The 15,141-nt window shown below is 39.9% G+C and overlaps 1 protein-coding gene across 4 annotated transcripts in view; it reads left to right on the top strand.

Moving 5' to 3' along the window:
* Positions 1 to 15,141, top strand: part of Crim1 (cysteine rich transmembrane BMP regulator 1) — a 177,847-nt gene that overhangs the window by 141,251 nt on the left and 21,455 nt on the right. For 3 of the 4 annotated variants that reach the window (XM_090337161.1, XM_090337160.1, XM_090337162.1), the window contains 5 exons: positions 1,458 to 1,614; positions 4,781 to 4,902; positions 5,996 to 6,205; positions 9,931 to 10,146; positions 12,989 to 13,210. In XM_090337161.1, coding sequence (XP_090193287.1) covers positions 1,458 to 1,614; positions 4,781 to 4,902; positions 5,996 to 6,205; positions 9,931 to 10,146; positions 12,989 to 13,210 — 927 coding nt within the window. The remainder of the gene's footprint in view (positions 1 to 1,457; positions 1,615 to 4,780; positions 4,903 to 5,995; positions 6,206 to 9,930; positions 10,147 to 12,988; positions 13,211 to 15,141) is intronic. The other variant, XM_090337159.1, reaches the window with a different exon arrangement.

The raw sequence follows: 15,141 nt of genomic DNA, 5'->3' as shown, positions 1-15,141 counted from the left end.
TTCCTTCCACTCATAATTATAAATTTTGAATAAGTCACTTAGAATTTCTCTGTTGAGGACATAGATTAATATTCAGTTGCTTCTCTGGATGATAAAGTCCCACGAGGGCAGATTAAGTGTAATGAAAGGTTTATGATCATGACAAAGTAAGAAATTATGCCATAAATCACATTTTCCTTTTCAAATGATATCAAATAAAATATGCAACATTCACAGAAGATGCTGCCTTAAAATATTTATGTAGTTAGGGTTTGATTTCAGGTTACAAAGTTTGTCAGTGAAAGGGACAAATGTGTTCTGATTTCTTTAGTGGTATATAATAATGATTCAAATAATATTACAATATTTAAACTTAAAGGATGTCCAAGTAAAACAAAAATTCCTTTTTCCACCCAAAAGTAATAATCTCAGCTTCCCCTCTTAACACAGTCCCTGCTCAGCACCATTTAAACATTGGCTACATTTGGCCATTGCCCTATCAGCTTTCTTAAATTGATTTTCTTTAAATTGGCTATTCTTTCCAATTCAGCATTTTATTCAGACAGGTCCTAACTCACTTTATATCATGAAGCATGCTTTTCCTTACCCTAATATTCTTACTCCCTGTATTTTTGTATAAGCTCTGTATCACGTTTTAACGTCATTTTATACTTTCTGTTGAGCTAATGCTCTCAACAGTTTCTTTTACTGTTTCTTCTTCCCATCTTCTAAAATAATGTAATAACTGACTAGCAGAGGACAGATAAGCTCCACTCTAGATTCTGCTACAAGAGACAGTGTAAATATTTCGGACAGTGGTTAGTACACATTAGTAATAGTATTTCTTCTCCCAAATGTACCTTGTCAACTAAGTATCCAAATACCTAGATTTGTTAGCAAATAGGAGAAACGATAGCCAGATAACAGTGGTTATTTTGCTATCATGTTGTAACAGATATATTTTATTAAGAGAGAAGGTTAAAAATCCCTTGTGCTACATAGATTATGTGATGTTACATGATACCATCTAATACCCATGAGAGTAAATTTTATGTGAGCATTTTAGCACCATGACATTATCTGTGGTGACATGCATTAGAAATAAGATACATACTAAAATTTGGAGTTTAAAGTTTGTAATTTCCATATTTTAACATAAATGGCCATTGGTGGTTTGAGGCAACTAGAAGATTTGTGGGAAAACTGCACTGTTAATAATTTCAGTCCCCTCCAGGCAAGGCCTACCAAGGTTTCTCAAGGTTGAAATTTATTTGTGTATTAGTATCAAGACATAGCGGTACATAGCGCCATGTCATGATAACCATGAAGTAACACCGTGTAAATTTGTTAGCCCTGCCCAATGCTGTGACACAGCTGAGAAATTTGAATCTGTGGAAGATTAAGGGAAGATATGAAACAACAGTATTCTCTGGTCTATTTGCCTTTGGAAAAAACCTACCATCCATATGTCTTCGCAGGGGAGGAACTATGCTCAGGCCTCAAACGAGGCTGCACCTTGGACTGTCCCTTCGGTTTCCTAACGGATGCCCACAACTGTGAGCTCTGTCAGTGCCGCCCACGACCCAGGAAGTGCAGACCCATAATCTGTGACAAGTATTGTCCACTTGGATATCTGTACGTATTTCCCAGAGAACCTGTGGTTACATGTAACTTGTTGATATGTTCACACCCTTTTTGTTGGCTGCTGGTGTGTTTGTGAATGGGTCAATAATGTTCTGAGCCCAGAGTTCCTACCTATCCTAGTTTTTCTTACGTAGTGCAGAGAACCGGGAAAGGATTGTGTCTCCAAAGATGGGAATCAAGTTTATTCTTATACCCTTGGAGTTTCCTTGGAGATGAGGCTCATGATAGAATTTTAAAATACTCTTTGTTGCCATATCCCATAAGAGTCAAGATTATTGCATGGAAGAAATAGACACTTCACATTTATTGCTTCCTGCTTATACAAGTTGACCCCTGAGGAGGGGAAAAACACCTTTCAGAGTCTTTCATCATGCTTCTTTTGTTCTCTTCCATTTCAATCTTTTGTTTTTCTAATTTGATATAAATATATCAAACACTTAGATCCATTATCTTCTACCTATCTTTTGATTTTAATTCTTACTTTCAAAAAACTACATTGAGGGGTAGATTTTATGAGTTAAATGGAGAATATTATTCTTCAAAATTTGTTATCACTGTTTTTAATAGAAGATACCAATAAATACATAGTTATTTCATCATTTATGAGGTAAAATATAATCATTAGCATCATAGTATCTACTGATTATGCTACAGTGTCAGACAGTTGAGAATCAAGGCTATAGTCAGTTCTAACCCTGGAGAATTGTAGGTTTCACTCTGCTTTCCTGATGGTAATAAGCACGTTTGGGGGGAAGCCAGTTAACTACTGTTGTACAATGTGTGTTGCATTGGCTAGAAACAGTTTCACCAACAGCTTCTAAAAAGTGCAGTAAAGGATAAAGGGTGAAGCTGTCTGGCAGTATGCATGCAAGTCTTTGCTTTATGCTTGTTCATTATAGGGATAGAGGGATGAATGCATGTGTAGATGAGTACATAATAAATAGCAAGTAAGTCAGCCAAATCCTTGGTAGAATTTGAATGTGTAGTAATATGACTTGAGGATGACTAACTCATTTAAAATTTATTAGCATTATGTTGGAATAAATAGTCCTTAACAAATTCACTTAGCAAAAAGTAATTTGTTACTTGGATAATTGTCATGTATATGTATTAGAGGTTTCCCATAAGGCCTTTTTTTTTTTTGCCAGTCCTGGGCTTGAGGTCAGGGCCTAAGAATTGTCCTTGGACTTTCTCTAGAAAGGTTAGAGCTCTACCACTTCTGGCTTTTTTCTATGTATGTGGTGCCAAGGAATCGATCCCGGGTCTTTGTACATGGTAGGCAAGCAGTCTACCACTAGGCTAAACTCCTGGCCTAAGACCATTGTCTTTTTTTTTTATATTTTTTATTGTAATTAATAGAAGGGTTAAATGATATTTGCCAGATAAATGGTGCATTAATTCCCATACATTGATACCCTTTCACATGTCTTGGTCCCCATTTCCCTTCCCCCCTCCCCCACCCCTCATCTTGTTTTCCCCCATTCCCTATCCAATTTCAGATAACCAAATACAAATATATCCGATATATCAGGTAACAAAGTGAGATTGTGTAACAATATGAGATAACCAAGGGACAGTAGAAGTGATGAGAGATAACATAGTACCTTAAGAACAACAATCATTAATTATATGGCCTATGTTTACATCATATTTTAAATGACAAGTTTAACAAACATTTGCATGGTAGGCAAGCAGTCTACCACTAGGCTAAACTCCTGGCCTAAGGCCATTGTCTTTTTTTTTTTTTTTTTTTTGCCAGTTCTGGGCTTGAGCTCAGGGCCTAAGCACTGTCCTTAGATTTTCTCAAGGATAGAGCTCTACCACTTGAGCCTCAGCACCACTTCCGGCTTTTTTTTCTATGTATGTGGTGCCGAGGAATCGAACCCGGGTCTTCATGCATGCTAGGCAAGCACTTAAACCACTAGGCCAAACACTCGGGCCAGGCCATTGTCTTTTAAAGCCCCTTATTGACCCACATGGAGAAAGAAATGGAAATTTGTTTCAGTTGGTCTGTTACTTGGCATTTGGTGTTACTTGTGATGAAACAAGAACATATGTAGAGAAAATCTTGTTACTCTGGACTCAGGAACAAGTTAGAGCCAAGCTTTCAAGGGAGATAATGGACCTGCGAATCCGGAGTCCTGTACTGTGTACAAGAGGAAACACAGAATGTATGGGTTTCTTTAGCATAAATTTTCCTGCAGAAAATAAGGAACTTTCTGTGCAGATAATCTCCACTTAAACTACTGTGGCTTTAAAATAAAGAACATATTTATTTGTTTGATATTCTTATCAACACAGAATTTGGGCACTGCAGGAAAAACTTTCTTCTATAAACAGGAATTAAAAACTGATATTCTTTGTGAATATCAGGCCTAATGAAGTCAATACTGGACATTGATTAAGTGTAAGATGGCTAGTCTTTGTTAACACTTATGGAGTCTTTCATGACTATGGATCCTTATATTCTCCCATCCTCTGAATGTTCAGGAGACAGTTCATTATAATTTTTACTTTTGTCTGGACTCTTTCAGAGAATGTGAGGAAACCTGCAGCCCCAGCAAAAGGACTTTGTTCCCTAATACTACTTTCCAACCATGACCAGTGCTAGGCCTCCTTCCTGTCCTGGAGTTGTGTATTCCTCTCTTGTGTTATGATACCATTTTTCCTGATTAAATCAATGATCATCTGTCATTGTAATTTTTGCAGCCATATATCCCAGAAACACAAAAGTGCTTTGGCAGTTCTTTTTGTTTTTCTTTTTTTTTTCCTGTGGGTCATAGGGCTTGAACTCTGGATCTGGGTGCTGTCCCTGAGCTCTTCAGCTCAAGGCTACCATCCTACACCTAGAGCTTCAGCCCCACTTCCCATTTTCTAGTGATTCATTGGAGACAAGAGTCTCATGGTCTTTTGTGCCCAGGCTGGCTTTGAACCATGATCCTCAGATCTCAGCCTCCTGAGTAGCTAGGGTTACAGGTGTGAGCCACTGCGCCCGAGCTTTGGCAGTTCTAAGCCTTAGTGGAGGTTGATCTTAGGGAGTTGATTGCACAGCACCCCATGGGGTTTGATCTCATTTTGTTGACCCTTGATCTGAGTGCTCGGGCATCACTTGAGGCTTTCTGATTTTCTGACCTCTGGCAACATTTTAATTACCCAGGAAGAATAAGCATGGCTGTGACATCTGTCGTTGTAAGAAATGTCCAGAACTACCCTGCGGTAAAATCTGCCCCTTAGGCTTTCAGCAAGACAGTCATGGTTGTCTCATCTGCACATGCAGAGGTAAGTACAAGCAATGAGGCTGGCCCTCTCCCTGTCACACAGCCTGGGGGGAACAAAGAACACGGAGATATCCTGTGAATAAAACCACTTAGGTGATTGCTGCTCTTCTGACACAACTGTCACCTTGTATGCGGCCCTCCCAAGGGACTCCCTTTTCCTTTCATCTTAATGGAATTATGGGGCTCAGTGCAGAATTTAAAGCAAGTATGATGGATAAGCACACTGACTAAAATTAATCACACCTAAGCTCTTCACTTGTACTTGCCTCAGGAATTTTAGCCGAAAGCTAAAGTTTATCTCAGCCTCCTTACACTGGAGGCCACTCTTTTCTGGAGTGGGATTGATGTCAGTGATTCTGTCCCTTAAAGAGTCTGCTCCTGTATTTTCTGGGGAAAGAGTTTCCCATAAATTCGTAGAAGCTGAGGGAAGCATACACCATTCTGGAGCTGACTCTGAGCCAAAATCCTGGGAATCCCAACTGCCTGAGACCTCCTGACCCGGGTATACTCTTGGAGCATTGTGTATATGCCACATGGGCCTTTGCCACCTCCCCACCTCCCATTCCATTTTATAGATGTCAACAGGGTACACGGGCTAATCTGTGATAAAAAGTCCCTAAAGTGTATTCAGTGCCTTTTCAGAGTTGGGCCTTTACCAATTTAGTGGTAGCTTTGAAGGAATCAAAATAAACAAAAATATAGTCAGTTGTTTCGGCATATCTACTAGTTGTAAGGGTCCCAGGATTTCCCCATCAGATGAAGTTTCTGGAGTAATATTTCTCAATATATGAATGTGTAATATCTGGTAATAAGCCAGTGCTTGTTTCTTGTCTAAAATGCAAGAATGAAAGAAGTAAAAAGTAACTATTCCACCAATAGACAGTGAAAGAGAAACGTATTTATAGGCTTTTTTTCTTTTGTCTCCCCCCCCCCAAAAAAAAAAAAAAAAACTGAGAGCCTGTTGACTTAAATTCTTTCCCTGTCCTTTGTAAACCTAATTTTGGTGGCTATATCACATTCCATGTAAGGACACTACAGGCTGTTTCTCCTGTGCCCTAGCTGCTTCTTTACCAGGCTGCCTTCTGTCTGTCCAGAGGTCCTTGCTTCAGCCGGGCCACCCGTCCTGTCAGGCACATGTCTGTCAATGGATGGCCATCACCATAAAAATGAGGAAAGCTGGCATGATGGGTGCCGGGAGTGCTACTGTCACAATGGACGGGAAATGTGTGCCCTGATCACCTGCCCAGTGCCTGCCTGTGGCAACCCCACCATTCATCCTGGACAGTGCTGCCCGTCATGTGCAGGTAAAAGCTGAAGTTGGCGTCCTCTGTGGGCTCCACATGCAGAGGCTTTGCTGCCCTGCGTGGCCTCGTGTACAGCTGTGACTCTGGGGAAAGACAGGGTTAACCCTGGGACACTTTTTTTTGTTTTTGTTTTTGTTTTTTAAAGAAAAAAAGCTCTCCATGGCTTCTGTGAACAAGCAAGGAATCAGCCAGGTCCTATAAATGATTAGCCGAAGATCATAGTGCATTCTTAATCTCTCAAACTATTTTCCTGATTTTGAGTTGTTTAGGAAGTTATATTCATCTTTGAATTACTTTTTTTGTTGAGGTATGTGGTTTACAGACATGAATCCATTTTACTGATAATATACTAATGCTTGAATATTTAATTTGATGTGATTGATGTCAGTGTTATTTCAGAAAAGGTTATCACTTATCAGGAAATACTTTAAGAGGAAGATAAATGCTCAAGTCTGTGACTGTTGCTTTTAAAAATATATATTTTATTATCTTTGAGTAGCCGTACAAAACAGTGATGAATACCTGCATTCCCATCAGGGTCACCCTTTTCAGCATCTCACCCACCCATCTCTCCTACCACTTTCCTCATTTTTCTTCATTTCATAGGATATGTATTGAATTTTTTACTGCATTGTTTTTAATAAATGAGCATGTGACAATTGCCAAACACAAAGAATTTAAATAGCCATAAATTTAAAGTTCAATAGTAAAAGTAATTAAGTTACTTGAAAAACAACATAATTTTAATTTGTAGGGATATGAATTATTGTCTATAACAGCAATTATAATACTTCATTAGTACTTTTTATCTCAGGAGGTCAAGACATTTCTATGTCTTCTATCCTCGCGATAGGCCTCTTTGAGGTGATACACAGTGAGCAGTATTTTATTTGGAAATCATGTAGAAATATCAGTTCTTATATCCAGAGTAAAATAGCCGGGGAGAAAAATGCCAAGGAGAAGCAGTGTCCTCCTGTTTACATCCGATTTCTTTTGATGTTTCAAGTTACAGTTACTTTTCTTCAGCTGCATTATGGCCTGTGCCTCCTTGTAGATGGCTCCCTTGTCAGGAGCCTGAAGCCTGCTCCTTTTGCAGAAAGACGAGACTGAGCCTAAAAGGGATGGTGACTCATGCATTCCCCCTCAAAGCAACAGGGGAAAAAGATGTTAAGAAGTCCCCTTTAGCTCTGAGATGCTACACTGGTAACTGTACCATCAAACTGAAAGGCAGCTCCCATATCCCCCCTACATAGGGGACAGATTACTAGAAAAACAAGCCGAGAATAAATAGCTGTTTTGTTTCCTCAAAGTTCAGTTCGGTATGCTCTGTTCTGCAACTCTTCTTTTTTTATATATTTTTTCTGCATTAATGTGAAAACCTACTTTGTCCCATGGATCAGATGGTAAATGAGCAGCTGACTTGATATAGAACTCTATAAAGACCTCTTTGAGGACAGAAATAGCATTTGTTCCCAAAGGATCTATGCTTTCCTGGTTTCTAGTGGGCCTGTTTAAAGTGGGAACCTGCACCCAACTCTGTTTACATGTATGCATTAAGTGTGGGTAGTCAGGCACGTAGAAATGAACTTCTCTCAGAACAAGTGAGCTGAAAGTCAGTGAGACATGAGGTATCTTTACTATGAAGATATGAGAAATTGTTAAATACTTATTTTTATTTTCTGTACAGAAACATAGATGTGTCAAAGATTTATACCTATAGTCTTTTGTAAAACCTGTCTGTCTACTCATCTGTCTAACTAGATCAGTAGTCTTTAGTGGACTTCCACATGTGATTTCTTCTGATGGAGACCCCAGAGCCATTATACTCATGGACCCCTACTGTAAGGAATATTTTCTCCCCTCTCCTAGTCAGGATCAGCCAACAGGTTTGGGGTTTTTTTTTGTTTTTGTTTTTGTTTTCTGCGATGACTGAGCAACTACTGAACTCTTCTAATACAACAGTTACCAAGGGGAATGGTTTTGGTTTTGTGTGTTTCCCCCTCTTTCTTTTTTTTCCATATATATTTTTTGTAATTAATAGAAGGGTTACATTATATTCACCAGATAGAAGGTGCATTACTTCACATACATTGATACCCTTTCTCATGTCTTGTTTCCCCCTCTTTCTTACCCTCTCCCTTTTTCTTTCCTCTCTCTCTCCTGCCCCTCATAGTTTTGCTTAGGCACATAATAACAAAGAGATTGTGGAGATAGCACTCTCCAGGCCATTCCTCAATGCACCCACATTTAAACAGGTGGCAATAGTCAGTTCTCTGTAAACATTTTTAATGCATTAGCAACAATCTTTCTCCAATATTACTTTATTGATGCTCTCTGGACAAATGTTCTCTTTCCCTATAAATGACAGCAAATGTAATTTTACCATCTTGCCTATTATTTTTTTCTCTCTGCCATTCATATACTATAAAATTTGGCATAGTTCTTTGTGAAATGTAAGCATTAACTCATAGAGGTTTTCTGGGGTACATCCACTGGGGTAAAGTTCTCGTCCTTCCAGTTGTCTGAAAGTTATTCCTTTAACTAGAAAGCAGCTGACAACATTTTATCCCAGCAGTGCTGTTGGTGCAGTTACTTTGAAAGTAACCCCAGCACACTCTGAGATGATTTCAGCTCTGAGCATCTCTACACAAATGGGATGGTTCTCATGGGTCCCTGGCCTGAGCCAGCAGTGATGTCTCCAGACTATTTCTCAGCAGAATTCAGCACTGTCAACACTTCCTTGAACTGCTTGTTGTATTTGGACTGCAGGAATAATGTTAATGTCTTCATACTTCTCATTTCCTCAGCACAACTTCAGGGCAACTCCCAGTACCTCTACAGACATTTCAACATTAAATTCTCTCTCTATCATTATCATCTCACCAAGGGACCAAAACCACCTCTCCTCTGGGGGAAGAAATCGTAGTTATCATCAGCCTCTCGGCATTTCCCTCTCTGGATGATGATATCGCCCAACAAATGTTTAGTCTCAGGTGAGGGTTTTCAGACTGTTGATTCCAGAGGAGCCTTCCTATCGTTCCTGTTGCTACAGTGTGTGCTGGCGGCCTGCTGAGCTGAGGTGTGGCCTGTTGACAGCAGACCCTAAACGTGATCAGGAGCCCAGAGATAATGGAATGGATAGGGAATACTTCATCCAGAAGTTTTGTTTAATCTGAAGGCATCCATTATTCAGACAAGTGTAGGTGTGAGTTCTAGGCCCTTAACTGTGCTAAAATTTACTCTGAGCTCTCACTTTCTTCCTGTGTAAAATATGATAACAGACCCACCTTGTAAGGTCGATGTTATAAAGAAATGAAATAAACAAATGGGAAATGAACAAGTGTGGAAATAATTGGGCCATAGCAAATATTGAGTAAAGATCTTTCCTTATTGTAGACAACTCCTGCACATTGTCAGGAAGGCTCAAGTGGGGTCTCCTTCCTGTAATATAATTCTCATTGAATTCTCTCATGACTACTGATAGGCTTTAGTCTCTTGAAGCTTACTTCCTGAGATTAGCTCTTCTGCCATTGTTTTCCTATTTCTATACATGGAATATTTTTCTTCTCTTCACTGTTTATTCTCTTGATAAGGATAGAATGAGCTAACTCTTCAGACAATTCTACTTTTCTTTCCCTTAAAACAAACACCATGAGTTTCTTCGGGAGTTAAAAAGGCTGAAAATGAGTAATTTCTTGTGTTTTGATATTGTGTCATTCCCCCAGATGATTTTGTGGTGCAGAAACCAGAGCTTAGCACTCCTTCGATTTGCCACGCACCTGGAGGAGAGTACTTTGTAGAAGGAGAAACATGGAACATTGACTCCTGCACCCAGTGTACCTGCCACAGCAGCCGGGTGCTGTGTGAGACCGAAGTGTGCCCACCACTGCTCTGCCAAAACCCCTCACGCACTCAGGACTCCTGCTGCCCGCAGTGTCCAGGTAACTAGCAGGGTATATATGACAGCACCTGTTAGGGAAGGACACAGCTCTGAGCACTGTCATTCTGACTGGCAGGTCAGGGTGAGCTTCGCAGGGCGGCATGCCAAACCTTGAAACATGGGCAGAAACACCTGCCAGCCTGCTTCCTAAATTCCTTCCTTCCTGTCTACCACGTATTTATTCAGTCAATGTTCCTCTCACCTGAGGTGACTTTGAAAAGCAAGAGATTACTTTTTTCTGCCTTTTGCTCTCTTAATCCTACATCTCAGACTCAAGGAAAAAAAATACATATATACACAAATACATACACACACACACAAAAAAAATACATATATACACAAATACACACACACACAAATACATACATACACAAATACACAGACACACACAAAAATACATATATACACAAATACACACACACACACACACACACACACACCCCTTAGTAGAAGTAGGCTCTCTGTACCCAATTATTCCAGGCAACTTTGCTAGTGCAAAAAAAAATCATCTTGGGGCTGGGAGTTTGGTCTAGTGGTAGAGTGCTTGCCTAGCATGCACAAAGACCCGGGTTCAATTCCTTGGTACCACATACATAGAAAAAAGCTGGAAATGGTGCTGAGGGCTCAAGTGGTAGAGCTTCTAGCCTTGAGAAAGTCCAAGGATAGTGCTCAGGCCCTGAGCTCAAGCCCAGGACTGGCCAAAAAAAAAAATCATCTTTATCTCTAACAAATGTGGAGAATAGTTAAGTAACACAAATATAATTCTTTGGAAAAATAAAGGTAGGTGATATTTTGAAATATTCCCATTGTCCCATATACATCTCATACTGTTCATAGGTAAATATGTGGTCATGAAAGAAGTAGTTTTAATGAAAAATTGTCAAGAAAACAATTTTATATAAAAAATTACCCATTTGGTAGAACAACTGGCTTTACTTTTGGTGTTGCTTAATCTCCCTAACTTTTCAGCTTAAGTCAGTGTAGTAATCACTGACCTTGTGAACATATAGTCTTTTCTTCTTTTTTATGCCAAGTCCTAGGGCTTAAACTCTAAGCCTGGGCATTGTCCCTGAGCTTTTGTGCTCAAAACTAGTACTGGACCATTTGAGCCATACCTCTGCTTCCAGCTTTTTAGAAGTTAATTGGAGGTAAGAGTCTCGCTGACTTTCCTGCCTGGAGTAGCTAAGATTATAGACATAAGCCACAGGTATCTAGATAAACATGTATTTTTAGAGCAATTTGTTGGTAAAACATAAACCCATATGTTTTATTACTTTTATTGTACTGGATTATCTAATTAGTGGCCCAGAATTGTGTTCTGTATTAAATCCTGCCCTCCAGTGCCTAAATCTTTCAGAGTTCATGTTCATAGTGGTTTTTGAATTATATCAAATGAACATGTCACCACACTGTTTTCTCACCTTGCATCCAGAATGTTATTCTAGTACCAAATCTTTGTTGTAATAAGCAGACACCTTAATCTGATAAACTTAATTCATATGGCATTTTTTGTAGTATAAGAAATAAATTCCTATGTATTAAGTTTTTTAGGACATGTGTGACCTATTCCCACTACAGTATTTCATTTTGTTCATGTTACCACCTTTTTGCCACTAACCTCTGCTATTATTTCTCTGACAGAGAACTATGTCTGACTTGACAAAAGTGGCTGATACTTAACAATCCTAAGCTATTGGGAAAGCTAAGATTTGAGGAGCAAGATCCAAAGCCAGACCAGGAAAACAAATCTGAGAGACTCTTACTTCCAATTACCCACCAGAAAGCCCAACTGCAGACATGCATAAATGGTAGAACACCTGCGTGAGATGGGGCAAGAGGAGGTGTCAGAGCCCAGATTGTTTATATCCTCCTAGCAGTAAATGGTCTCTTTACTGGTCACAGGGAACTTATATTCATTTAGTTATTCTTCTAATGGATAGTTGTGGAATATCTAAATTGATCCCATAGGATCCTGAGGTTGATGAGAACAGTAAAAACACTTGTGTCAAATGCAACAGAAGAGTCAAATATTCCAGTGTGTTCTAATTATGTAAATAACCATAGAGTGAGAGGAGTTCTTTGAGAGGGAGGAAGACACTTCTGCAAGACTAGAAGTGATTGCCTGGATTCACAGATGGGAAACCTGACTGGATTCAGAGATTCCGCCTGGGAGAGGAGAACTCCTTGGTCAAGACTGGCACCTCAAGAGCACACAGTGTGGGGCCCTGCAGGTTCTGACTGCACAAAGGGTACCACTTTCTGAGTGCCCTTTCTATGGACCTGAATAAGCACCCGATCCTGTGCATGGCTTTACTATCTCATCTGTAAAATTTGACCTGGATCTAAGAAGCTTGGAGGTAGATGCACATCTGTGTAGTGATGAAAAGGCTATTCTAAAACACAGGCATGAGAAGGAACACAGCAGAGGGTGGTGGTAGCAGCTTACCTGCCCTCTGGAGACGAGCAAGAGGTTTTCTAAAAATCCCCTCAAAACACACTAAGTGATGTCACCCCAACTGCAATTGCAAAGGAGACTGGGAAATCTGGGGAAGGGTTTACCCTTTCCAAGTCCTGGGGCCGCCTCAAAGAAAATCAAGACTTGGTTAAACTAAGGAAGAAATGGTAGAACAGCTGCTGTACAAATAACTATCTTGGTAATAGATCTCTTTGGATCTTTATTATTCTGTTTTAAAAAATTCAAGGCTCTGCCTAAATCAGATGTCCTGATTTATGACTGAGCAATTTTTTTTAAGGCGGCACCCAGAGCTTTGGTGATTAGGACTGCTGGAGAGCCACTGGCCCTTGTGCACAGTTGCTGACCTGTTTGTTCATTTTTTTTCCAGAGGAACCTCTTCGGCCTTCATCGCCCCATAATGAGAGTGTGCCTAGTTACTGCAAAAACGATGAAGGGGATATATTTCTGGCAGCAGAATCATGGAAGCCTGACGTTTGTACCAGCTGCGTGTGCATGGACAGCATAATTAGCTGTTACTCTGAATCTTGCCCTTCTGTATCCTGTGAAAGACCTGTTTTGAGAAAAGGCCAGTGTTGTCCCTACTGCCTGGGTAAGACTAAGGAAAAACTTTTCAACTCTACCAGTGGCCACTGCATTATCACTGAAAACCATTTGCCTAAATCTGTTAATTTTTTTTTCCTGGTTAACATGTCACAGAGACTCAGTGAAGGGAAAGATATGTGCCAAGATAGAATGTGTTAAGAATAAGGAAATAAGGGCTGGGAGTTTGGCCTAGTGGTAGAGTGCTTGCCTAGCATGCACGAAGACCCGGGTTCAGTTCCTTGGTACCACATACTTAGAAAAAGCCAGAAATGGTGCTGAAGCTCAAGTGGTAGAGTTCTAGCCTTGAGAAAAATCCAAGGACAGTCCTCAGGCCCTGAGCTTAAGCCCAGGACTGGCAAAAAAAAAAAAAAAAAAGAATAAGGAAATGAGGCTGGGAGTGTGGCCTAGTGGTGGAGTGCTTGCTTAACATGCACAAAGCCCTGGGTTCGATTCCTCAGTACCATATACATAAAAAAGCCAGAAGTGGTGCTGTGGCTCAAGGGGTAGAGCACTAGCCTTAAGGAAAGCCCAACGATATGCTCAGGCCCTGAGTTCAAGCCCCAGGACTGGCAAAAAAAAAGATGTTCTTGTAGGATGGGATGGCATTATAGATCACACTGTCATGTTCCATAGGGATCCTTTGGCAATTTAGGAATTTCAGTATAGAACTTTCTCTTATTATTTTCAGTGATGGATTTTCCCACCATTTTTCATATTAGAGTTCACTTAATGTGCAAAATGCATTGCTGTCATGAGAGCAACTGAATATGAAATATTAATCTCCCAGTTTTGACTGTCTTATATCATTCAGTTGATTCTATTTTAGCCACATTGTTGTCCATGTTGATGGCCTAGGCACACAGTGAAACCTGAGTAAGTGACAGTGCCCTCTCCTTGTGACTCATAGTGATATAATTTGTAGGCAGAGGACATATGTATATTAGCCCTTAATATCCATTCCAAACTGGTCCTGTGGACATGAGCCAGATGCTGTTCTGGAACCAGAAGGCAAGGCTGAGACAGCTGGCAACTCTAATCAAGGACAGTCCCTGCTCCCAAGACTCTCACTCTTTATTGCTTTTGCATCCAGTGTAGCTAATAAAGTCAATTGAAAGACAGGCCCATCTCAATCCAATAGTGAACCTATAATCAGAATAATCAATGAAAGATTATGACAGTGTGTGTTAATTGCAGGTACTGTGTATCTATTATTGGCTTTCCTGCTTTCCAGACACAGTATCATTGTAAATATTTGGAGTGATACCTAGGGTAGAAAGATCAAGCCACAGACCTTTGTGACAATTTAAAATATATACCTATTCTGAGGAATTTTGTAGTGTTAGGTTTTTCAGTATAATAAACAGAGAGTATTAAAAATTATGTTGGGGAAGCTGGATTTTCTCCTTTAGCAGTACCCGTATAATTTATTTTCCAAACTGTGATGCTTTTGAAAGTGAAATGGGGGCGATTAATAATTATAATAGCCCAGCAGCCGAAGACCAGAAGTGCCTGTGACACCAGGACATATGGTAGCTCTTAGTGACTGTGACATTGGCTTCTCTGCACTGTCCATAAGCTTAATAGGTTCTAAAAGCCAAAAATACATCAAGGCTTACATCCAGCTTAGTGCCTCTTACATCTGCAAAGAATTGGCCAAATTTTTTTAAGATATGGCACTTTCTGAGGCGACATTTAAATGAAAGATGGAGTTGCACCTCGTACCTTAGTTAAGCTGCTAGTTCTGGCCTAGAGGAAAAGAAAATATAGCTAGCATAGCTTTATGTACATATGAGGACTTCAGTAATAACAAAGAATTTATAAACCAGCCAGTGGTACTTAACTTATCCTTGAGAAACCAGGGCCCAGGAAACCTGAGACTGTTAACATCACCTTCAGAAGAAAAATCTAGCAACAAATCACAGTATCAAAGATTTGGAG

This window comes from Megascapheus bottae, chromosome 7 (assembly GCF_031878675.1).
Source record: "Megascapheus bottae isolate mThoBot1 chromosome 7, mThoBot2.hap1, whole genome shotgun sequence".
NCBI lineage: Eukaryota > Metazoa > Chordata > Mammalia > Rodentia > Geomyidae > Megascapheus > Megascapheus bottae.
Note: the sequence above shows the minus strand (reverse complement) of the source record. Positions and strands in the feature narration are given on the sequence as shown.